At 33.3% G+C, this 25,048-nt stretch overlaps 2 protein-coding genes across 3 annotated transcripts; one reads left to right on the forward strand and one right to left on the reverse strand.

Annotated features, from left to right (window-relative positions):
* The first annotated feature begins 802 nt into the window (after positions 1–802).
* Positions 803–19,486, forward strand: Cals (calsyntenin 1). 2 transcript variants are annotated; one of them, XR_011174976.1, is made up of 5 exons: positions 803–1,340; positions 8,976–9,255; positions 10,864–11,675; positions 11,759–14,869; positions 14,954–19,486. XR_011174976.1 is itself a non-coding variant. In XM_069126891.1 (4 exons), exons 1-4 carry the CDS (start codon positions 1,235–1,237, stop codon positions 13,414–13,416), a joined length of 2,856 nt encoding a protein of 951 aa, XP_068982992.1. In that variant the 5' UTR covers positions 803–1,234; the 3' UTR covers positions 13,417–19,486. The 2 variants fall into 2 exon arrangements, 1 of the variants encoding a protein (XP_068982992.1); XM_069126891.1 differs by having other exon boundaries at positions 11,759–19,486.
* Positions 19,487–21,104: 1,618 nt separating this feature from the next.
* Positions 21,105–24,988, reverse strand: LOC138186755 (dymeclin). Its single transcript, XM_069126900.1, has 12 exons — positions 24,588–24,988; positions 24,009–24,312; positions 23,713–23,916; positions 23,350–23,594; positions 23,043–23,258; positions 22,744–22,919; positions 22,531–22,656; positions 22,346–22,459; positions 22,046–22,261; positions 21,790–21,972; positions 21,600–21,716; positions 21,105–21,466 (listed from the first exon to the last, which is right to left on the reverse strand). The coding sequence occupies exons 2-12, from the start codon at positions 24,293–24,295 to the stop codon at positions 21,296–21,298; spliced, it is 2,055 nt and encodes a 684-aa protein (XP_068983001.1). The 5' UTR covers positions 24,296–24,312; positions 24,588–24,988; the 3' UTR covers positions 21,105–21,295.
* Between the last annotated feature and the right edge of the window lie 60 nt (positions 24,989–25,048).

The following is a 25,048-nucleotide window of genomic DNA, read 5'->3' on the forward strand; positions in this document are numbered from 1 at the left end:
TTATATCAACATTGGATTATAGAAATAATGGATTATTTTACTAAATTTAATGCCCTTTACACAATTTTTATGCACGTAGTTCTATTAATGTTTCAATCAATATTTAACAAATTTAAAAATCTTGCATTTTATACAATATCGTAAAAATTTAATGCTTAGTAACTATACATATATTATCTGTACATAAAAGAATTACTAATCAGATATTGAGAAATGTACCCTATAAAGACTTATTAATCTAAAAAAAAGGAACAAGTTATAAGTTACATAGTAAAAATAACTTATCATTTATTACATCGTTCTTTATAATTCTGATAATGATTTTAATGTTTTACATCGTTCTTTATAATTGTAAATGTTAACAACAGTCGCAACATTATTAAATACCCATTTATTATATAATAACTATTCGACTGTTATTTTTACTATGTAACAGTCGAATAGTTATTGTATAATAAATGGGTATTTAATAATGTTGCGACTGTTATCAACATTTACAATTATAAAGAACGATGTAATCTTATTGTCGTAACTCAAATAAAAAGAAACACTATCCTTAATTTATTATAATATGCATTGAAAGTGCACATGTAAATAGTATATTTCTTCTCATTGCAACAAGAGTAAGATTTAGAAATACAACAACATTTTTACATGTATAATTTTTTATAATACATGTATAAGATGTAACATGACTATAGTAAGATATAACTAAGATTTTTTGTAAAATACATTACTTCTATGCAAAATGACGGAAGTCCAAGCGCCTCTTGCGGGAATAAAGTAAAAATGAAATGATGGAAACATCAGAAATAGTTCTTTAGTCTGCTCTATAATACTTTTGACTTCTTTTACTTTTATCATATCGCAACAGAAGAAAAAGTGCAATAACTTTATTATATAGTAGTGAAATTCATATTTACAACTATGTAAAAGCTTGAAAACATAAGGAAACTCTGGAATCTTGAATTTCCGTGGTGGAGTCTGGTGTTTGTACTTGATCTCAGAACATTGTGCATGCGCGCCAACTAGCGACGAGAATCGACATTAGTTTTTCTGGCGAATCGATATTCTGCTCAAATATTGACTTCGCGATTGTGCGTGGTGTCACAAGCGAGTCGTGTAGTAGACGGCGATGCTCTTTTAAAAAGCGAGTTTCTTGCGAGTGATAAGTCAAGTGCTGTCGGCCGAAGAATAAATAATCGGAGTATCCTGGAGGCAGGAGATAAGGAGAATGCTGTTGGTGGCTAGCACTGTGTTTTTCGGGTTGACCCTCGGTCTCTCCCACGCGAGCATCTCAGCCCTCGAGTCGACACCGAGCTCCTTCAACAATCATGGAGGTGATTTCATTTCTCTTTTCTCGTGCCCTACATTCATCTTATTTCTTCAATTATCGTTTCTTGCTTAAAAAAATTGCTTATAACGAATTGTTTTTATTCCTATCATCGAGTCACGCATCGGTTTACGGTGTGTCGCTGATTGGACTGGTAAGCTCGCAGGTGCAATTGTTCTTTCGAAAGCACCTGCAGTCACCGAAACTGTTATGGCGAATTCATTGACTAGCCCCGATCGGTGTTGCGATACGTCTATGAAACTGTATACGATCAGTCGTGATGCTAAAAGAATAACACTTCAGCCAGATATACGGATTATATGTTACGATTCCACATATGACAGCATTAGTCACGCTTTGCGATAACAAAATAGATATGAATCAGATTGGACCCAGTCGCATCGGAAACTAGGACTTGATTAAAGTTAGACGGATGAAGTAACGTTTTACGGCGCTATTAGGCATAGGTTTCTATATAAATCTGGTATTATCTTCTTTCTAACGCATAATGATATTTTGACAGGATAAGGTCAATTATCGAATATTTATTTAGATCTAAAAAAGATAAGAAATTAATTTTGGTGTTTATAGTTAAATTTTCATTAGAATCTTAACAGTACTTGGAATTACATCTAGATATATCTCTCCATGTAAACTTAGAAAAAATTCTCGATGCTGTATAAATTACGATTTGCATTGCTCGAAAGTGGTTGCTGCAATGTTTTGCATTTTTCAACATATAATTCGATACATTTTACACGATGTAATTTCAATAACATACGATGTATTTCTTTCTTACAGAATCTCATAAAATACTACAAATTATGTTTTATATATCTTAATGGTTGTCTCTTCGTTTCACTACAAACGAAACTAATCCATTTTATGATGATAAGAAACTTTATGATGTTATTAAATAATTTTCGTGACGTAAAGTGCGACTTTAAAATGTACATATTGTAATAAAATGATTCTGGTAATATATTTTCTCGTCGATATTTCGTAAAATATCTTGCGTAACAACGCCAAGTATTTAATGAACTGTGTGCGACAGTGTTCTATAAAGCGACAGTATTCAGTACACACGACCGGTCCTTTCGTTTTCATGCTCGTCTTTTTATTTGTGCTAATTGTTCGACGTGTCTTGATTTGCAAATATGACTGTCTACATTGAAAGATAATTAAAAACAATTCTATCCATCTCGCGTTTATAAAGATTATTGCTTAATTTCGAGCACAATAAAGTCTCGTTCCCCGTGGAATTGAATCAAAACGTTTTTTGAAGCGCGCACGGCGATAAATCGACACAGACGTTCGATTCATCTCTTTTGCGCTTTGTAATATTATGTATGTTCAATTGATAACGATGATTTTGATATCGATTATCAGTCAATTTGCTTCAGAGAAGCTGTATGATAGGTATGATAGTAAAACGTATAGTATAAGTATTTAACTGTAATATATAACGTATAATTATACATAGAGTGTTTGAAGAACGGGAATTTAAAGTTTTAAGGGCTTACAGAATTTACTAAGAAGAATTCAAAATTTCCTGGCTTTTCAAAATTTACCAAATGGAATAAAAAAATGTTTAATCAACGTGGAATATCAAATCAATTTTTTTCACAGTACAGTGTAATCTGTACTGTTGGGTGTAAGAGGGCCTCAGTGGCAAAAGTTCTTGAGAGAAGTGTCTCTAAATGCTAGCAAGTTATGTAATTATTTTGTATATCTAGTAATGTTTCTTTAAAACAGTCCCTTTATGATTTTATTTGAGAAAAATGTAATCTTCCAAATAAAAAGGACAATCAAGTATATTTATCCAGGTTTTAGACACCAATTATGTGTCTTACTTACTAACTCCTTAGAGAGACTTAAATGAAACTTTGTTTCCCTTTTTATATAAAGCTTTTGATGCTTTATCCATTCATTTAAATACAATGCAATACCTACATTCACGTATGTGAATCATAAATCGGTGTATACATACATTTTCAGTCATTTCTGTTTTGTTCCATATTGTCACGTTCGATATATGTATGTATATATCCTTTTTCTATTAATCGTTGTAATTTAATCACATTATTTATTATGGACGAGGAAATTAAGCTGGCACAGATTGAGTATCATTCTAAGTAAATGTAAAATTACATACATTATATAATACATAATTATATTAGCTGTTGTAATTGTTACGAGTACTACTATTGATTTTCAAGTATTTAACAATCATTTAATATTTAGATATCCAATAATTATGAAATGTTTAATGATAATTTAATCTGGGATCTTTGTTGACTAAACATTTCTTATTTCTCTTGATCAGTATTGTAAGACCTTTTCTTTAGATTTAGGTGCAATAGTAATTTGGTAAATATTGATACGTATAAATCGAGTAATTTGAACTTCAGAGGTACGATTTAAAACAAAGATAGGAGAATCGTTTGATTGGGAATGCATTTAACTGCGCTCTTAAAATATACCCATCGGATCGATTGGAGATGGTCACATATTCGGGAAACACAGAACGACCCTAATTTTAGCAATAAGACGTTATATGCTGCGAAACGGTATCTATACCAAACCTATTTAAATATGATTGACATTGTGAATTATTTATGTGCATTCTTGTTACATATCGCGTATATATTTCAGATGTGATACAGCTGGATGGAGAATTTCAGGAAAAGCGAAAAACTATTTGGAAGCTTACAAAGAAATTATTTACTAGACATATAAAAAATATAAGGAAGTCAGTCCAAATATACGTCTTGTTCTTCCTCGTTTCCCTCGTTTCGGTTTTACGTCAAAAGTTCATTTTCTTCAAAGTTGGTATAGGAGGGCGTGATTGGATCGAAAATCCGTTGAAGATCTTAGCGAGCTTAACTATATTAAATTTGGCCATCGTGAAAGCTTCTTGAATAATATTACCGTAGATTAAATAAGATTTATGCATTTCTTTTTCGATCTTTATCGGAATAACCGATAGACATTATGCTAGTCGAGCAAGTACACTGGAGTATGCTAGAATTAATATAATTGGTTGTGAAATCTGGTTTGTTGTAGCATGTCTTCGTTACAGCATACAATGGAATACGTGCATGTACTTAAGGGAAATCCATTCCAGGTTAATGGTTTAAAACAAGCTTGTCATACAATATAAATAATATGAAAATAATAAAAAGAGTATCATTAATTTATTTAAATCTTATCCGCTGTACACGTTGTATCACGAACAATTTTATAAAAAAAAAACAGCAATCTCGAGATTTAAATCACTATGGAAAGAATTTATATGCTTTTTGCTTATATGAATATTGTAGTAGATATCTGTATAGATGCGATAAACCTCGTACGAGGTATTAAATTATTAATGAAAAAAGACATCTAGTAATAAAAAGCCTAAGCATTTTAACTCTTATGAAAGAGATAAATTACGATCGTTGTGGTATCGTTCTAATATACTCTACCGTACTATACTTCTCTGTTAGTTAGTTAAACGAATATGTTAAATTCAGCAGTTTGGTCAATGAAAATTAAATAGGTACTTTCGAAAAGTGTAACGGATGAATATCAATTAAAATATTGTATAAATTTTATCTAGATCCGCGGACTATGTATTTGCATCTGAAAGAGTAATTCTGGTCTCAGCGGCAAGGTGCAAAGTGTCAAACTTTCTAGAAAGCAGCAGTGAACGTAGTTTCGTTCAATTTAAGACTTTACCAGGCACTCACGTGAAATGTTAGCGATTTCGATGTAACTTTGCAAGTAGATGGAGAACCAAAAGATATTAGACTCATGTTTACGAAATATTTCACCAACAAACTTTACTTTGACTTTCTGTTAGTTCCGTACAAAGCGATAGCTTAATGGTATACTGACTACAATTTTCCACACTTTCGGGACTTCATCGTAATTTTCCCAACATACTCCTCTGTCTTCCTAGAATTAAATTGATTTTAACGCTATTGAGAAAATCTATGTAATAGTATCGCGCACGTTTAAGCTACTAAATATTTATTTGTTCAATATTTCAGCGATTCAGTATCCACAGTTAATGCTTGTTATTAGGTTCCTAATATTTTTCAGTTCACTGTCTACTTAAAAATAAATTTTTTGGAAATTTCACGACCTATTAGCTTTGGCTATGCGCGGTAAAAGTTTGAAGATAAAACTTGTTTAGAGTGGTGCTCCGACATTTCGTCGGCACTGCACTTAACTTTATCAAGGGTCCGATGCCACCTTGATACAAGCTGCTTTTACTAAATACCAGAAATTGCTTTGTACAATTATCACCCTCTTTAAGGTATTCATGCTTACCTTTCCATTGACTAACCACCAATCGCACGTTTATGGACAACAAACTAACTATAACACATTGAATTATATTTCAATAATGTAAATTCATTGCAAAAAAAGCATCGCAAATGAAACGTTACATTAATTGAATGTTGGCTCTTAATAGATTACTGTTACTGAAATATTTTAGTGGATCAATATTACTCCGCGATAATTGTAATAAAAAAAATGCAACTTTTTCTTTTACCACCAAAGGTAATTCACCAAAGGTAAAAACACTTAATGAAATTGAACTTGAACGATCTAGAATTATTTTTATTATCTTTATTCTGTTCGTGTAAACTTAGTTAAAATTATCGGAATTTGGCATCGACTACGTTGAAATATTATCTCAAATTCGGTTACCCTCGAATACTTGAATAGCGAAAAGTATAAGAACTTGAAATATGAGAAAATTTCTATAGCAGAAATTTCTACCTAAGAAATAGCGATTTAAACGATCTGTTAATCGATTAATTATAATTTGATAAATCTAAATTTGATAAATGTCCTATTGGTATCCTCCGCTACGTCATTGAATCTAAACGAGTCTACGAGATTTCTGAAAAATTGTGCTCGCAAACTCTTAAATTTCATTTCCAGAGAAACGCAGTTTTCTATAAACGAATTTCGTCCCGCGTTTTTAATTTAATTCTACCTAACAATTGTTATTGAATAATCCTCGCTGTATGTAATCTACTTTTACATTGAATTACGAGAACAACTCTGAATGGAATTGTAACAACCACGAGAGATACCTTTGGCGGTGAATGCGTTAACCACTGCTTTTAGCCTGAAATAGTAATTCTCATCTGTTGTTCGCGGATCGGTGTTAACGTGAAACACTGATGCGTCGCAGTGGAACACCGATATGGGGCGGAATAACGGTCAGCAATTGTTGTTCCACGGTGAAAACGGTATCGAACTTATCGGTTGTCAATGGTATTCTCGACGCGATTCATTCCATCATTCTTTCATTCAATTTCATTGAAATAGATGCTCTTGTTCGTGCAATCGATAATACTAACGTAGGAAACTGAGTTTCTTTGTTTATTCTTTTGTGTTAATACGATGAGCTGCTTAAAGGGGAATACGATGAAAAGTAATATTCGAAGAGGAAAATTACGGAGCACATTTTTGTCGAGTAAAAAAGTTGTTGTTTTGTCATTGTTAGTTGTTGGAAGGAGATTAATAAAAGTGTTTTTTCTGCGGTTCTTCACTTTTAATGTTAGTGGTAGACTACTTCATAAAGATATTTTAACTAATTTTTATAAGCTATAGGAAATAACTTACAACCTACGAGATCTTTATAATAATAATCTAGATAGCATTACAAACAATTATACTTGTCAAAGAAATACAAGAAAGAATATCAAATGAATTTTTCGTTTCGTTTAAAAGTATCATCCTTTGGTTGAAACAATTATGCATGGAATTTTTGCAGTATTTGACTTTTAGTAATTCACGAGCCCGACTTTTACCATGCAAATGGATATCGCGATTCCATCAAAGCCCGAAATCGAAAAATCGCCAAAGCTCGTTCGGTTTTTCGGACGATCGCGGTGAAACTATCTCTAAAAATAAAGAATTCAGGTTACATGTAGTTTGAATTCTCTGTGTAAAAGGCATTTACATATTCCGATCATCTCCAGCACTCTGACAGAACAAAAAGAAATGAAGGCCACAAGTGACAAACACGATAAGATGTATTTCCCATTTCTTGTAGAAGAAGAATTTTTAAATTCGATACGTTGCCGATTAACTCTACATTAAAATTATCATTACATTTGACATTGGAATTGAATATATGTTTCGTCACTTTCTCAAATATTTAAAAGATATCAATGACAAGTTAAATTACCATAACAGCTAAATCAACATTGTTCATTTTTTACAAAACAGTGGATTTATCGCTTATTTCCGAAGAACTTTCAATCTATAGATTATATTAAAATATATACGAACATATATTTCTTTTTCTTATCGACTATCAAGTGACGTAAAAGTAAGAAAATCGATAAAAATAGATCTATCGCGTGTTTTTTATCATGTGATCTCACGTGAAGTAGTATTTAAACTACTATATTTAACAATCAACAACCACTATAAAATATGAGTATTTCAGATCAGAGGTTTATGAAAGAAAAAGTAAACAAACATTAGTTACCGTTAATTAGTACACGAGGAATAATGGCCTAGTTGTTGTAAGCTCGGTAAATTATTAATCTCTGCCTGTTGGTTCTAATAAGGTAGGAATAACGAAGGTTCAAGTTTTCATGGTGCATGCACAATGATTTAAAATAATCGGCACAGTTCTTTTTTAAATCAACGCGAAATTTTAATTAATGCATCTTGCATTGTTCGAGTTTCGAGATTCCTCGTTCTCTACCCTACGAAGCTTCCGGTCTATTTCTGTAAACCCTTATTTCTCTTTTGGACAAGCTCGTCGACAAAACAATTCCCAGGGATTAAATTGCGAAATTAAGCCACGACTTGTGATATTTTTAATTTGAAAAAAGAAGGGAAGCCACGCTTGAATAACTAACATTTAATATTTTATCACGGCTTAATAATCCTGTATTATGAACATTAACGTGTAATTCTTTCTAAGATTAATTTGACATAACTGTTGCAGCGCAGAGAAATGAGAAAATTATTTTTGAACAAAAATTTCCAACATGTGCAGCTTATAGTACTTTGAATAAGATTTATGACCAAATTATATGTCACTTACATAATATCTACGTTTGATGTAGAGGAAGATGTTCTAATTCTTCTAGAAGCTTTTAAAGAACAGTTCTTATTCGAAACGACGATTGTATATTTTGAGATTCTATTAGCACCGCAACGAGACGCTGTTGTCACGATTATATTGGTAAAGTTTGAAAGCGTGTATAGAAATTACAAGATATTTACTGGGAAAATATATTCACTAGGAAATTAGTATACAGCATGAATCACCTTCTAAAACACGTAACAAGTGTTAAAGATGGTCCCATTCAAATCTATTAATATGATAGAAAATTTGCTGTTTAATTACTTTCCTATTATGTTTCTATTACGTTCCTATGTCTACCTTTAGACTCGTTTTAAACTTTACTAATACAATTCACGATAGTCAGGTCTGATTACGGTGCTAGTGAAATTTCAATACGTTTGGTACAACATCTTATATTTGGTGTAATATATTCATTACAAGTTTTTATAAATATACTTCAGATACTTTGAGCAGCTGTATATCGAGCTATGCTATTATTGTTTAGTTGCATCTGTGTTTGAACTACATATTTGTCTCTGCCCCCAGCTCCACGATTGGATTTGGACAGTCCAGAAAGTGGATACCATGGCCTGGTGAAGGAAAACGAAACTTTGGTCGAGGTCACGCCACAAATACGAGCTATAGGTGCCAAAGTCTGCTCCTTCCGTATAGCGAACAAGCACCATGGCGATGCACCCTTCGAGATTGTTTTGAAAGAGAAAGGAATGGCAGAGCTGAGGGCACTGAGAGTTCTAAACTGCGAGAAACGGCGTAACTACAAGTTCGATATCGAAGCTGTTGGCTGCAATGGATCGCTATCGGAAAAGTACGAACTACATTGAATAAACTTGACATTTCGCAATCAGTGTAATTCGTTTTATCTTTTGTTCAAACTGATACGATGCGATACGTTCTATATATCTTTTATGTAGGTAGAGCAATGATATATATATATAACGAATAGTTTAGTTTGATTAAATCCTTAAATGTAATGCGAAGCGACTTTTATGAATCGACTTTTTATTAATTTCCAAATTGCTACACGATAACCAGTTATTTTGTAACTTCCAATATTGACGTTTCATTTCATATCACGATACGATCTGCTTTAATGATTTAATGTTTTTGGAAATGAACTTGCATAGAACTCCATTAGTTTCCGTCTAGTTTTGTACAGAGATAAATTTAATATATACTAAATACGTTTGCCCTACCTTCTAGTATTTCTGAACTGGAACTGTTTCCTGTTGTTCTATTTTCTCATCTATCTCCACGGCGAGCTTCCGTTATATGTACGAGTCTTCGAAGCTACTGTTCTTATACAGAGATTCGACTACTCTTTATAATAGACTATACATACTAATACATTTATACTTTAGGCTTAATTATAATTATCTAATCTTTGGATTTGATTACATCGATTTTGTCCGTAGATGTTGAACTCGAATTTTAAATGATGTGTATATTTTATTATGTTTACTGATTATTTTGCGTTCTAATTACTCTCAACTATACAAATGCGTGGAGGTTGTCACTAAAGTATAGAGTATAATGATGTTTGAAGTTTGCCTATACCTTAATTAACACTTTGACGGCCGCACATTTCGACGTAGATCTTATTGCCAACCGCCGGTACTTCTCGCTCAGTTTAATAGAATAATTATACGAATTATCGTATAATTATGATACACTTTTGGAGAAAATCGCATCTAATCCATCATCATTACTGAATCTTTATCATATCATCTTAATTTATTTTGTACGCTTATGCATTATACGAATTTATTTATTTATTTTCTGATCGTTCCATGCAGTTGTAAAAAGCGGGATCATAATCATTTCCTGACTATTCACTTTCACTGGATCATTAGACTCACAAATTGCCGGCCTTTTCAGTGCATTTGTAAATCGTTTCGCTTCAATAGAAACAGTATCAAATATAGGAATTATTTGTCTCGAGCGTAAGTGCCGATTAAATTAAAAAAAAAGAAGTTACGTAGACGTGACGGGGGCAGACAACAGATGGTAAAGCGAAATGACGTTTACGTAATAGCGGCGATCAAAGTGTTAAGAATAGAGATACCAGGAGTCCTAATTTAGGACGTTTAATAAAAAAACTTTCATTTCTTGAACGTAAGAACATAAAAACATATTCAGCTTCATAACGCAATAACAGATCGCATTGAGATAAAGTAATTTATAGAAAGATAAACCTTGTTACACTATTTATCTATTTTATACTTTGATGAAGATAAAGTTATAAATTACAAGATTCATTCTTTTTAATTATAGTTAGTATATAGTTAGTAATATTATGTATTATTATATTAAACATCATACAGTTATATGGTTAATATGTAATATTTAATCATATAACTACGTAACTAATCACATATAACAAGAAATATCTAAAAAAACAACGTTGTTATTTTAGTGCTACGGTACATATTACCGTGGTGGACGTGAACGAATATGCACCACAGTTTCTGCAACCGGCCTATGTCAGCACCGTGGACGAAGGTCGCCTATACGAAGAAGTTGTCCGCGTGGAAGCATCCGACAGAGATTGCACCCCAAAATTCGGTGACGTATGCAAGTATGAAATTTTGACAGCTGACCAACCATTCATCATCGACAATGAAGGAGCGATACGCAATACCGAGCCATTGGATTACGAGCGATCCCATAACTACATTTTGAGCGTGGTAGCGTATGACTGTGGTATGAAACAATCTGCACCTGCTATGGTTACCGTTAAAGTCAATCGTGTATGCGCCCCCGGTTGGAGAGGAATTCCAGAAAGGGTTGACTATGCCGCTGGCGTAGGTTCTCAACCGTTGCTTCCTTCCGCTAGGCTGGATCTTTGCGACGCTCCCTGTATATTGCGTAATGTTCGAGCCACCTTAACTCTTGCTACGGACCATATAGGGAAAGGTTGTGACCGTGACACATACGGTGTACGCAGCCAACGTAAATTATGCGGCGCATCTCGCGATAGCGTAGATTTATTGCCAACTCCTGGGCCTACGACTTCCTGGACGGCATCTTTGTCTCGAGACGAAGGCAGGGAAGCGGATGAAATCTTTGAATTTGACGGGGTTGATTCTGCTGCCATTGTACCTAACGATGTGCTGGAGCATAGCCTGGCACAAAAATTCACGGTCGGAGTTTGGGTGAAACACCGACCTCGACCCAGACAAGACCCTCATGTTAAAGAACACATCTTGTGCGCTGCCGATGATCACAGTAAGTTTACGTTAACTGTTCTTAAAATATACATCGGATGAAATAGGCTTGTATCATTAAACGATCCATTGTTTGATTTGCAGAGATGAATAGACATCATTACGCCCTGTTTATTAGAAACTGCAGACTGATTTTGCTACTTAGACGTGATTTCTCAGAGGGTGATCCTAATATCTTCCGGCCTGCCGAGTGGCGTTGGAAACTTACTCAAGTGTGCGATGATAAGTGGCACCATTACGCTGTTCAAGTCGACTTCCCCCACGTGACCTTATTCGTTGATGGAGAGGAATGGCATACAGACGAGAAGAATCCGGAAGTGATCGACGATTGGCCGTTGCATCCTGCGAAAGGCGTTAACACAACTCTCGTTGTTGGTGCATGCTGGCAGGGTTCCGATAATAAAACGAAACATCATTTCCGTGGCTATCTGGCTGGACTGTCCGTGCTAGTTGGACGAAACGAGAAACCAGACGTGTTGTCTTGCTTACGTCGTTGCCAGGAAGGTATTCATGTGCCATCGATGGATCTGCTTCAACCTGGAACCCAATTGCTCACCAATTGCGATCTAACAGAGGTACGAATCGACGGAGATAATCGCACTAACGTTGAGACGCTTCTCCGTCGTATTGGTTATTCCAACTCCAGACGATTTCCTACCCCGGGTCGCCGTAATTTCCGTTTAGAAACAACGATCGTTTGCGAAGGTAGTGAAGACAATCCGCTCCCGGTACCAACTGTACAATCGTACGTCACTGTTCTACCACCACCTCGTCCAGGTATAACTGTCAACGGGACCGGCTACGTGGCTAGGGAATACGCAGATTTTCGTCTAGGTGTACGCGTGTTCCCAGACACTCGTGTCACTGCCGGTTCCGCTGCCAGATTGGATGCATGCGCAGTCAGTGTTTATCCAAGTCTTAATCCCGACCACGAGAGCTTAGGTTTACCTGGCGATGCTTTGCGTAGATTCCGTTCTATCACTGCGCGTGTAGATCGCGATGGTGTTGTTCTCTCTGGCGCTGACACACCTTATAATTACCAACAATTGATACGTCTCATCATGTATACGAATCGCAAGCCAGCTTACTATCTTGATCGTGTATTCAAACTGACTTGCTCCGAGCTCAGCGGTCGATTCGCTAGCAACGAATACGTGCAAACTCTCGCTGTCATTCATCCGAAAGAAAAAACTACCGCTCTTCCCCATTCTACTCCTGATGATCCACCAATCGCCAGAATTCTGGAACCAGCACCTGGACACGTGCAATTGTCTCCTCATCACGCAGATTTGCCAGAAGAATATGCAACAGCCGCGCTTCGCGAAGGTAACAGAAGCATCGGGGGTGCAAGTGGTAATCACGCAGTTACGATTGTCGCTGTTGCTTGTATCTGTTTCTTACTCTTAATGGCGGTGGTGGGTGCAGCGAGAGTCAGGGGAGCCGCGAAGAGACGACCATCAGCTGGAGATGAATTGGCTGCCGAAACTGAAATGGCCTGGGACGATTCTGCATTGGCTATTACCGTGAATCCAATGGAGAGGCTCACAGAACACGATTCTCATCACCAGAGCCAGAGAGACGACGATGTCGATGACTCCGGAAGTTCAGACTCCGAAGATGGATCGTACAGAGATGACGATTTAGATAGTTCCGACTGCGAGAATGATTGTGAGCTGAGCAATGGCCGACATCGCCGACATAATTCACCTCATGATTTGGAATGGGATCATCGTGATGTTTAAACTACTATTTCTCTGCATTCACCATCCCCTTTCTTCATATGGTGATTAAGTGGAGTACTAACTCATATTGTTTGTCATTAATCCCTTCCAAAAAATCATTATTATTTCTTTTCTTATGACGCTTCGTAATGCATATAGAATGAACGTGATTCTATAAACGAGGTCTGGTAAATTATAAACTATTCTAATATTTATCACTTGGAACTTTTCGAACTTGAATGCGTCTTTTAAAAGAACATATTAATATTTTCGATAATTAATCTGATATTCCTATGTATAAATACGAAAGCGTCGTATTATATCCGTCCCCATAGATGAAGACATATTGGTATCGTACAATGTTAATACACACCAACTAGTTAGTACTCTCCTTAAAAGCCAGCAAAATTTGTAAGAGAGTGCGGGACGCTTTATCGAATAGTTAAACTCTTTCTGTCTACAACACGGTTGATGTTGATAGATGAAAGATACACGTAAAAGATACTTAAGTTTACTGGGAAATTCTCGGTAAATATTGGAAATAATTAATTTATATTTGACTCTCATTACTGCTAATAATTATTATTATTATTAATATTATTATTATTACTGCTATTTTTATTATTACCATCATTATTTTTATTATCAGTAGTGGTAGGACGAGGGAACTTTTTTATACTCTTAATTATCTTCTCCTCCTTTTATTCTATTTTTATTCTATTCCACTATTACTTGTTATAAATATTTACTAACGCTAATTACTATATTATATATTGCTATTATATTCAATTATGATTTCCTTTGATACACAGGACAGCCCGATGACGTAATCTGACTGTTATCTAATTGAACATATTACTCTTCCTTATTTCTAACTTAACCCTTAACGCTCCGACTTTTAATTGTGAATATCGACCGGCAACTCCAACTTATTCTCATCATACTTCGACTTGCAAGTTTTTAAGTGTCAGATTTTAAATGCTACAATGACGTGTAAATAATAATATTAAAGTCATTCAAAACAATCTTTATTCATTTCAGAAGTAATATAATTTTGATTACAATATTTATATTAATTATAATTGAGTAATGGGTGGAATTTTTTAAAACATTCGCATTACTTCCTTTTGGTGAACAAACAAGACACTTTTTCTTTTCCCCTTTCGGCAACTGATTTATTATATGGAGCTTCTCATCTAAACGTTGTTCCTTATCTGTTCCGGAAGGCCTGCCATACACATTGTTATTCCGAAAGTTACTTATGAGCTGACTTACTGATAATTTGACAAACTTATAATGTGACAAAGCGCTTTCTCCTTTCCTTTCCTGAGAAATCTTGTAAGGTATATAAGCATTTATTACGCTTGTTTCTAGTCCTCAAAAGAACAATTTCCGCCACCATTTTAACGATTTTCTCAGAAAACAATATGTTGATGCATATTGATCGGCTTTATCTACATCATCTATATTACTCGTATAATCTGCAATCACATTTGGTTTTGAAACTTCTTCAATAGTACAATTTCGTGAAAATCTAGTTATGACTCTTGACCCAAAGGTGTGATACGTGCTCAACATAGTGACAATTCGCTTGTCTTTCCAAACAAGGAGTAACTAATTTGAATGGCGCATTGCAATTGTATTTGAATTGATCAATTTCGGATTAGAAATTCCTTGTGGTATGTGTTTGCGATTTTTTTGTATTGTACCTGTTATGTGGCACTTAATTTGTAATAATTCCTCTGCCAGGACTAAACTTGTATAGTATCTATCTGTGTAAACGTGATATCCTGCATAGCTAGGAACGGAATGTAACAATTTGTTACACAGATGTAAAACTATTCGTGATGATATTGGCAGATCTGGTTTGATAAGATCTTGCGATGTGAGCTTGCCATAGTCTGGTAAAATGCCATAAACGTATACGGATTTTGCGTCGGCTAGGACAAATACCCGTATTCCTCATTTAGTAGGTTTCTGTGGATTATAGGTTATAAAACTAACCCTCCCCCTAACCTTTACAACAGCTTCGTCTATAGAAACTTTTTTTCCGGGTACAAAATAGTCTCGGAATTTCTCGTCGAAGTATTCGATGAAATTGTTTACTTTTTGAACTCTCGTTCTGATATCTTGAGCTTTTGAAGCGTTCACGTTCAAGTGTAACATCCAAAAAATTTGCAAGAAACGCTTCCGGCTGAAGATCCGCTTATAGATGCGAAAATCAAAATTGTCATCGTCACTATCTATATTTTCCTCACAAAGATAATTCATTTTTCTTCTCGACATAATTAATGATCGGTGGTGCCTGAGAGGCACGTTTGGAGCGTTAAGCGTTAAACTTTTTAACTCGATATTTGATCTCATAAGTATATATATATATATATATATCTATATATTTTTTCCATAACAATCGAGTCTTTCATATTCGACTAAACTAAGTATTTAAAAATCGTGAATGCCCATTTTATTATTAGCATGCTATCAATGAGGACAAACAATACAAAAATAATATATACATAGATATATATTTCTAATCGGTAGCACGTAAAATCGGGCTGAGCCTAAAGCCATCGTATGATACTTGCCCAATTTTCCACTTTATTTTTAAGTAAAAAAAAAAAAAGGAAACAAAAACCTCTAATATAATTTGCACAATGTTCCTTCCTAATCAATTTACAAAAAGAAAAAAAGAAAACTCTTAGCTCTTAGTAAGGACATTGCCGCGCATCTTATGATAGTGCTTCACCATTAAGTACGGTATAATATCATATCCGTATACATGTGTGCGCATGCATATAGATTTGTATGCAATTTCATTGCGTATACAGACTGTATGAAGTACACGTGTATGTGCATGAAGAGAGAAAAAAAAGAAAACATGTGTACTTACATATACATACAGCGTCCGTTCATTATTCTGTGGTGAGGAGCGCCGTTCTCTACGGAAGAGGCAATTTATTCTTGGGGGAAAATAATGCGCAGCGATTCGACCAGCAAGGGTATCGTTTGTTATTTTTTTAAAGGATTATCGTGCAATCCTACTCGTTTCATAGGGAAACTGATTTTTATGTGCCTTTACGCGACTAGTATGTTGAATTCTACTCTATATTTTAATAGCGAACACTGGAACTGATTTCCTATCAGTATATCTCTCGCATGTTAGACGTATCTTGACGCTTGAGAACGTCTCGAAAGCAAACTGCTCTACTGTTGTTGTATTTTAAAACATTAACTGTTATAATGGCATATAGGTGTTAAGGGACAGACGCAAAGAAAAATATCGGCCATTCCTTGATGCACGATCCGTCGCGTTCATCAGAAAAAGAGAACCATGTAACGAGGAACGTAATCGAGTGTTAAACGGAAGTATTCTGTATTCTGTTATTTGTAATAGCGAACGAGCACGGTTCGTTTGTCATTGAATGCATGCCACGTACGTGCAATGATCCGCAGGGTATTAATTATCGATGAATGATCTCGTAAATAACTGCGCATTGATACTCGCTACGAAGTAATGAAAGGATCTTGTGTATGTATTTGTGTATTTAGAATTATACCGACCGATCGAATACTTAGTACTGAAAGTTTGTGTACGGATATCTATATTCATAGAAACTATATGAACAATTTATTTTTCCAACGAGCATATCATATCATTTTTATAAGAGATTTGTCAGAAGTTTGAAAACTTTTCGTAAAGAGCTCCTACATAGCAACTCGCTATCGTCACGTTACTTGCCATAATCGCGACTTGTTTCTCTCATTTTTATTTTCCAACGAATTAATTTTATTTTTAACGGTTTGTCTATTTTTCGACACGTCTTGGATAAAGATACGCGTGTTATCTTTACGCGTTTGTTTCGTTTCAAAAACACTGATCGAGGAAGAACAGAATGGCGCGTCGATTAAGTATTCAAAGTGATCGCGGAAGATATAAAAGAAGAAAGAGAAAGAGAAATGATCGACAGAAGCGAAACGGAGAAGAAAGTAATACTGCTGCTATTTATTTCACTTGATTTTTTATCTTTTAAGAGCGTACATGCGACACACGTGTATGCGCACTTCGGATTTCCTCGCAAATTCCGCGTGAATAGACGAACCACCATGCCTCTCTCTATTCCAAATTTTAAATCTCTCATCTGATTTATAATCTCGGTTCGTAGTTGTCGGAACGCAATTATATTATTCTCAAGGATATCGATCTAAACGCATTTCACTTATGTACGGTGTAATACTCGGAAAAAAATAATTCTATTAGAAAAGAATGAACTTCCTCTCTTTATATGGGATTATACATTCTTTATATACACCAACACACACACGCTTGTCGGATATCATCAGATTTATCGTGAATCATAAAATAAGAAAAAGAAAAAAATTTCGATTGACCGATTCCTTCTTCGATCGCACAACACTGCGCCCCACAGACCCTTTCTTGAGTCTTTTACACGGCATAAGTATAAAAAATCTGACAATTGCACAAACGAGTAAAAATGCTGGCTTTTGGAGCATTAGGAGCGCGAGAATTCGAATCGCGGTGCATTCTGTAGCGGAAGTCGTTTTCGACCAAGGGTATCCGTCGACGACTGGAGTACAGAAAGGGAGCATTCTTTTGTTACCCGGTCTAACGAGCCATTTGGAGCAAGATGTAATACGTATGTGTATATCAGAAAGACTCGTTTTTCTCGGCTGCTAGCGAAGAGATTCGTAAGAGAGAACGACACCATTGCAAACCTAACTAGGCGTGTACACGCCTGCTCTAAAGATGTACTTAATTATATTAATTATATTATGGAGAGTAAGGGAAGAAAAAAGAGAAAAGAAAAGAATGGAACTACGCAAAACAAAAACCAACTAGATGATACTATTATATAATATATATTATACATAAAAATATATCTAAGCTGTTTGCAAATGATGATTTAAGAGATGAAAGGAAAAAGAGAGAAAAGAAAAACGAAAAATCAGAGGGAAGAAGGTATGAATTTGTAATGTACTATTGTATTTTGTAGGCAGCTAGTGTACGTATACATATGCACATGTATCCGTGTATGTATGTTTACGTATATAAATATACATACTCTTCGACATTTACACGTACCGTTCGCCTAAATAGTCTGCAGAATATTTTCAATTCAACATCGGTCCAAGGTGAAACAATTCAGGAGTATACTGTTCGCGATTGTATGAATCAAGTGTGACACTTTAAAAAGCCCGCGAATTTTTGTGTTCCTGAATAGCGAAACGCTTGATCCGAATTTGTTAGAGCACTTGGGCGCACGGCAGATAACACACGCTCTCGCCTCTAATTCGTATACAAACGTAAGTACTGTATACTCTCGATGGAAGAAAAAGGAAAAAAGGCCACAGAAATTGCGTGCATAGGTACGTGTCTGTCACGTAATTGAAACACTTCAACGTTCAATAAAATACAGAGAAGGATAAAAAGAGACAAAGTAATACCAATCCTACGGTAACGTTGTAATGAATTAAATAATCAACTATACCGACTATATAGCTAGGCCGTAAGGGATGACACGTTACGGACCGACTAAATTCCCTCCCGTCGCAGATTGATTGTGTGTTAACTAATAAGGATAAGTAACGATATAGTACCGTTAAGGAATTTAATTATTAATACTGATACTATATGTACGCTAAGCACAGTTTCAAAGTCATTAAGTGACGTGAAGTACAGCTAAGGCGAGAAAGGATTGTAACACAAGTCTTAATTTAAACATGTGACACACTGAGTTACTCGGAGCGTCTGCACGCGACGCACAGAAACGTCAAATTACCTTGTTATCCTGCAACTGAGAATCGTTCGACAAGAGAAATATTAGCAATAGTATTGTACACAGAGAAACATACACATCTGCATACATATGTATGTACACGTCATACACATTTACACCAACATACATACATACATACATACACACGCACACACAGAGTACATACAGAATACACACGCGCGGCCGCATATACACGCTGCACAGGCTAGGAAAATGAAATACTATCTATAACGACATATTATAAATAATATTAAGACGTCAACTGTATTTGTTTAATAAAGATGTACATTCGAAAAGTGGAGGGACTAACTTTACAGCCGATAGGATGTATTGGAATTTAGATACGTTGTATATTTGCTTTGATAGAGTATATTAATTTTATTTGTCACATATTTTTATACTACTATGCTACAAATTTGATTAGACTTTATTTTGTTTTACAAAATCAAGGAACGAAGCTTTCAATGTAAAGTTATACATGTTGCAAAGTAATAATGATTGAAACCGACGATTAAAATCTATGTATAAAATACTTGAAGAATTTAATGTATTTTAATATGTCCTATAGGCTGAAAAATAGTTGATATTAATTTTTCCCTTCTTAATTTATAGCAGATAAGAATGTTCATTTAATAGTATCTAGTAAATTGTCTTTTATTACATACGTTTAGTTTAAATAGGTTTATATACACAAAAATTAAAAAATCTAGTTTATATACATATCAAAAATCTTTACCTATTAAAGAAAATTAATCAAAATTAGTTTGTTAAATATAATTTGATATATGAACCCGTGACTATTTAAAAATTATTTGAGGAATACTTCTGCTATATTCTTTGGGTTATTATAATTCATTTATTGAGTTTGATATTTACAAAACATCTTTATTTTGTATCATTTAAATCAAACACTTGATAAAATAAAAACATATTCTTTATAAATATCAGAATTCTTTATTTTAGTATATGTATATATATATTAAATTAAAATCATTTTCAACATTAACAGCGTCGATTGTATATGTATACAAATGCTGTTACACTATGCCATTTTTTTTAATTTTCATTAAATAATTAACACATAATATCTTGCTCCATGCTTTTACTACATATCATATATTCACAATTAAATACGATAAACAAAATGTAAATAAACTTCTTCGCGTCTATATAAATAATGGCGTACAACGAAATTTTTGCATGCCTTAAAAATCACATTATGTAATACTATAAAATCCTAGTTTTGAAATAATTCTATAATGTAATATTTGGAGCTATTTGAAAAAAATAATGCTTTTTATAATTTTTTAAAAGCGGAGGTAATAACCAATTTACAGAAAATTTTCTCTTATTATTATCATCTTCATTATGGAAAATTTTTTCTTATTATTATCATCTTCATTATGGAAAATTTTATTAATATGTCGAAAATACTTTTTAGCGTGAATTCATCTGGGAATTCCAATATTTATTTATATTCTTTTGTGAATATTATAAAATGTTTATATTTAAGTTTCACTCTTACCCATGGTGTGAATTTATGCTGCTCCAGTTGAATATTTAAATATTTTTATTTATCGATGATATTTGATTCAAGCAGTAATGCAGCTTTTGTAAAATGATAGATTGTAACACCAGTCTTAACAATGCATAGTTTTACGAAATTAAAGCCAATTTCATTACTGCACGATGAATGAATTAACTAGTATTATTTATAAATCATATCTTATTAATTAGGCTTATGCACATTAAAAAAACATAAAAATATTCCACGGTTTCATGTTATTTTAATTAAATTTCATTAGATTTAACTAATGTCCATTTCGAACACAGCACTGTTATTTTGGAAAATGAAATATTAATATAACTAAGTGAAATAGTGACTAAGGCAAGAGATAAATACCAACAAACTGATTTCAGACGTAAAATGAGTATGTATTATGTTAGTCTCTATCCGCCTGCTATGATTACCTTTACAATAAACAATATATATTGTTTTTCTCGTATCAAATGGGTGTCTCATGAAGAAATAATACTTCCAATATTTTTTACTCCATTTGTATTGCATTATGCATTTACTGCAAACAGCAGTTTTTATCTCAGTATCAGCAAACGATAATCGTTGTTTGTTCACCAGTATGGGGTGAAAATAATTTTATATTTTCTGCATTCCAATGTAACAGTGCACCTTGACACACGACATTCCATACATAAGGAATAAAGAACTCTTCTGGTTGTTCCTCTTCTACATACTTAAACTTTAGTTCTGGAAATTTCTATATAATGCATAGACAAGTTAAATAATGCAATTGAGTAAAAACAACGTATATAATAGAAAATTTATAAATATAACCATCAATACTTATTGATTTAGATTAATTATTTAAATGGATAAAAGATAAAACATACCCTTAAACGGTCACGTGGCCATTCACTAGTACCTTGCTGGATCGTAGTTAATACCTGAGTCACGCCAAGTTGTGACTGATCTTTTTGTTCCAATTTATAAGAAAAGAAATTTATGACCTGACGGATAAAGTACAGTTATTTAATTTAAGAATTATAATATATATTTCTTATGTCTTATACTGGAACTTACAGAATCTATATTTTGCACAATGTCTTGAAATGCTGAATGCATCCTAAATGGTTGAAAAATATCTTTTTTATACAAAAGAGTGTATATTAAGTTCGGATTATGTGCGAGTCTATGAGTTAAACAACTATTTATGATCTCTAGTACCATTCGCAAAACTTCTTCAAGTATTGTTAAGTCTTGAATCTGAAATGAAGTATGTTTAATATATACATTATTTAGCATAAATTATTTATTACAAATAACTGTAGGATCTTACCAAATCTGTATTTGCTGTTGTTCCATTAATTGTGATAGTAGTACTATCAGAAGAAATAGAAGGTTGCGTGCGTATTTTTGCTTCTAATCTAGCATGTTTCTTTGCAAGAGTTTCAAACAAACTTAGCAATCTTTGACTAACATAAGGATGTAAGGATGTGAACTGTGCTGACATATTTGCTAAAGCTGCTAAACAATTTGTGTGAAGATATTTATCCTGTAAAATATTAAAAATATATTATTACTTAACTTTGTATTAATTTTCTGTTATATTTATATTTGCTTTTGTACATGTCTTTACCCTCATTTTGAACATATTATATTGTATAGTTCTTATGACAACAAGAATTAAAAGACCTCCTAATGATATTTCACTTATTGATCTTTCTGTATACCAACTCACACCCTTAAGCATCTAAGAATTGATAATTATTATTAATTATTTATGATTTCATATACTTTTGCATAGTTTTTCGAGATACTTACTATTTCATGTATCCTCTTGTTAAATGTTTCGTCTTCACTTAAAATTAGAAGGATAATAAGAGACATATAAATATGATGAGATGTATTGTTTGGAGCATGATATAATATCTGAAGTATTGGTATTACCTATACAAATATGTTAGTTAGAAATTCCATAATATATTTCAAGCTTATGACACCTTTAAATTAATAAATTAATAAGTTTATATTCACCAATAGCTGTATATCTGGTCTTCTCATGATGTCTTGTTTTATACTTGCATTCCTATGTAGCAACATGTATAATAATAATGTAACTTCATCTGTATTTGGTATCTTACATATAGCATTATACAATTTATTTAAATTAAACCTAAATGCGCCTTTTGCTTGCATTGTGGTATAGCCTTCTAAAAAATATATATAATTACGTTAGAATCAATTAGTAATAGAATATTGACATTTATCAATGACAGATTTTTTGTATCATTTAATATCTGAAAATTAATGTAGAAGTTCATTAAATTACTAGCCTTGCATATCAACAAATGTAAAAAGGGCATTCCTGTAAGGGTTTTCAGTTGCAGTACAGTGATTTGTTAATACCAATAGGAGTAATAATGATTGACTAGCAAGAGGTGTTTCTGTGTCGCGTTTTCGTTCTTCTTCTTCAGAAGTACCATTACTTGTAACTTGTACATTTTTTAAGCTACTACCCATGCCCATTGTAATTACATTCCATAATCCAGCTGAAATGTTTGATGTAAATATATTAATATTTGTTTTTGGCAAAAGAAGTATTCTGTTCTAATACATAATGTATCGTATTATTAAACATACCAGCTATACTAAAAACAATACTTCCTCCTGGCTGTTGTGTAAGTAAACCAGGAGGAGCATGTTCTTGCTGCACAAAATTATGCAATAAAGTACACACCATTGCTGGTGCATGTTCACTAGAATGTGAATGCATTGCTATTCTGTAGATGCAGCTGTATTCAGCTGCAGTTTGTGAAAACAGTTGTACAGAAAGTAATACAAGTAAACAATTTATAGCTTCTAGATGAACCACATATGTGAACTCACTGTAAAAATGTTGTATCCAGAATATAATTTAATATAAATAATTTAATATAATATAAGTAATGAGGACATAATGTTAAATTAGTGGAATAGTGCAATATAGAAATATAATCTACTCACCACAGTGGTACATCTGTTACAATATCAATTAATGCTTCAAAAAGATCTTTTAATCTGTAAGATGAATTTGATTGTGTTGGCACTGGTAACTGTGGTGCTTCTATATGTTTTATCATTTCTTCTTCACCCACTGTTTCAATTAAATATTTCAATATACATCTCAATGCAAACAATGCATTATATGTTTGCCATGCTGATATGATTCTATAAAATATAATCAAGTATAACATGGGTAATAAAGTAATAAATTATTTTTACAATTCTAGCTATGAAATACGATAATGAAAATACCATACTTTTGATTCTGCATTGATGCCAGTAAATTACTAGCACGCATAAGAGCAACTTGTATCAGACTACCAAAATTGCCAGTACTTAAATTGTTAACGAGTAATTGCTGACATGAGGAGTCCAATCGAGAATCTAATTCTATTTGGTCATTCCTTGTAACAGGTGGTTTCATGTTGTAAGACAGAAATGTGTTCCAAAATGGATCATTTGGAAGAATACTTTTTTTTCCACAAAACTTTTCTAAATAAACATTTTTAGATAGATCATCGTACCGACTTGGTGTTGTACCCATTGCCTTGCCTTAAATTGCTAAAAATAAAACACATATTTAATTTTCTCTACAATCATAGATTTAATAGATTAATGTAACATATTTATTTATGAGATATTTTTTATTTTTATTTTAACATATCAGCAATCTGTTTTTGATAATTTCACATTATAGGTTAAATCTACTATATTTCTTGATAGATTGTATATAACTATAGTAAAGCTAACTCATAGAGAGCATTAGATCACACCAATAAAAGAAAACAAATTACAGAACAATTTCAGTCACATGAAAACACCGTATAACAACATACTTTGACAATCCACTGTCATAGAAATTGGAAAATTCAATAATAATTTCTAAATATGGGGTTTTGCTTCATATATTATCGCCTTTATGCTCCTACGTGTTTTCCGTGTCGAAATTATCATTAAATATATTTTTTGCAACACGTTTCCAGTCAATATGAATGCAATGAGTAATACGGAGAAATATAACCTCTTTACATGTCAACCGAGTACTTTACAAACATACATATAGATAAATCATCTTAGTTCAAATAAGCGCCATCTTCGTTATTCATTAAATATCACGTTCAATTAGTTAAAATAATAATGACTTATAAGTCATTTAATTTTATCGTAATCAAAAGTGTAATCAAAAAATAAGAACACTAAAGTATGTATATATACTGCATATAACACATGGAAACAGGTTCCACATCATTAAGATGACGTATCAATATGACGTAGCCTTAACCATGATTACAACGAT

This window comes from Bombus flavifrons, chromosome 14 (assembly GCF_040668555.2).
Source record: "Bombus flavifrons isolate JBK064 chromosome 14, iyBomFlav1_principal, whole genome shotgun sequence".
NCBI lineage: Eukaryota > Metazoa > Arthropoda > Insecta > Hymenoptera > Apidae > Bombus > Bombus flavifrons.

What these genes read in the sequence shown, in the direction of transcription:
- Cals (XM_069126891.1), top strand. Translation starts at nt 1,235, where the DNA reads ATGCTGTTGGTGGCTAGCACTGTGTTTTTCGGGTTGACCCTCGGTCTC. An exon ending in AATGGATCGCTATCGGAAAA is followed by an intron (nt 9,256 to 10,863) that starts GTACGAACTACA and finishes TTGTTATTTTAG; the next exon opens with TGCTACGGTACATATTACCG. An exon ending in GTGCGCTGCCGATGATCACA is followed by an intron (nt 11,676 to 11,758) that starts GTAAGTTTACGT and finishes TTTGATTTGCAG; the next exon opens with AGATGAATAGACATCATTAC.
- LOC138186755 (XM_069126900.1), bottom strand. Translation starts at nt 24,295, where the DNA reads ATGGGTACAACACCAAGTCGGTACGATGATCTATCTAAAAATGTTTAT. An exon ending in TATTGTTTTTAGTATAGCTG is followed by an intron (nt 23,259 to 23,349) that starts GTATGTTTAATA and finishes CAAACATTTCAG; the next exon opens with CTGGATTATGGAATGTAATT. An exon ending in CAACAGCAAATACAGATTTG is followed by an intron (nt 21,973 to 22,045) that starts GTAAGATCCTAC and finishes ACTTCATTTCAG; the next exon opens with ATTCAAGACTTAACAATACT.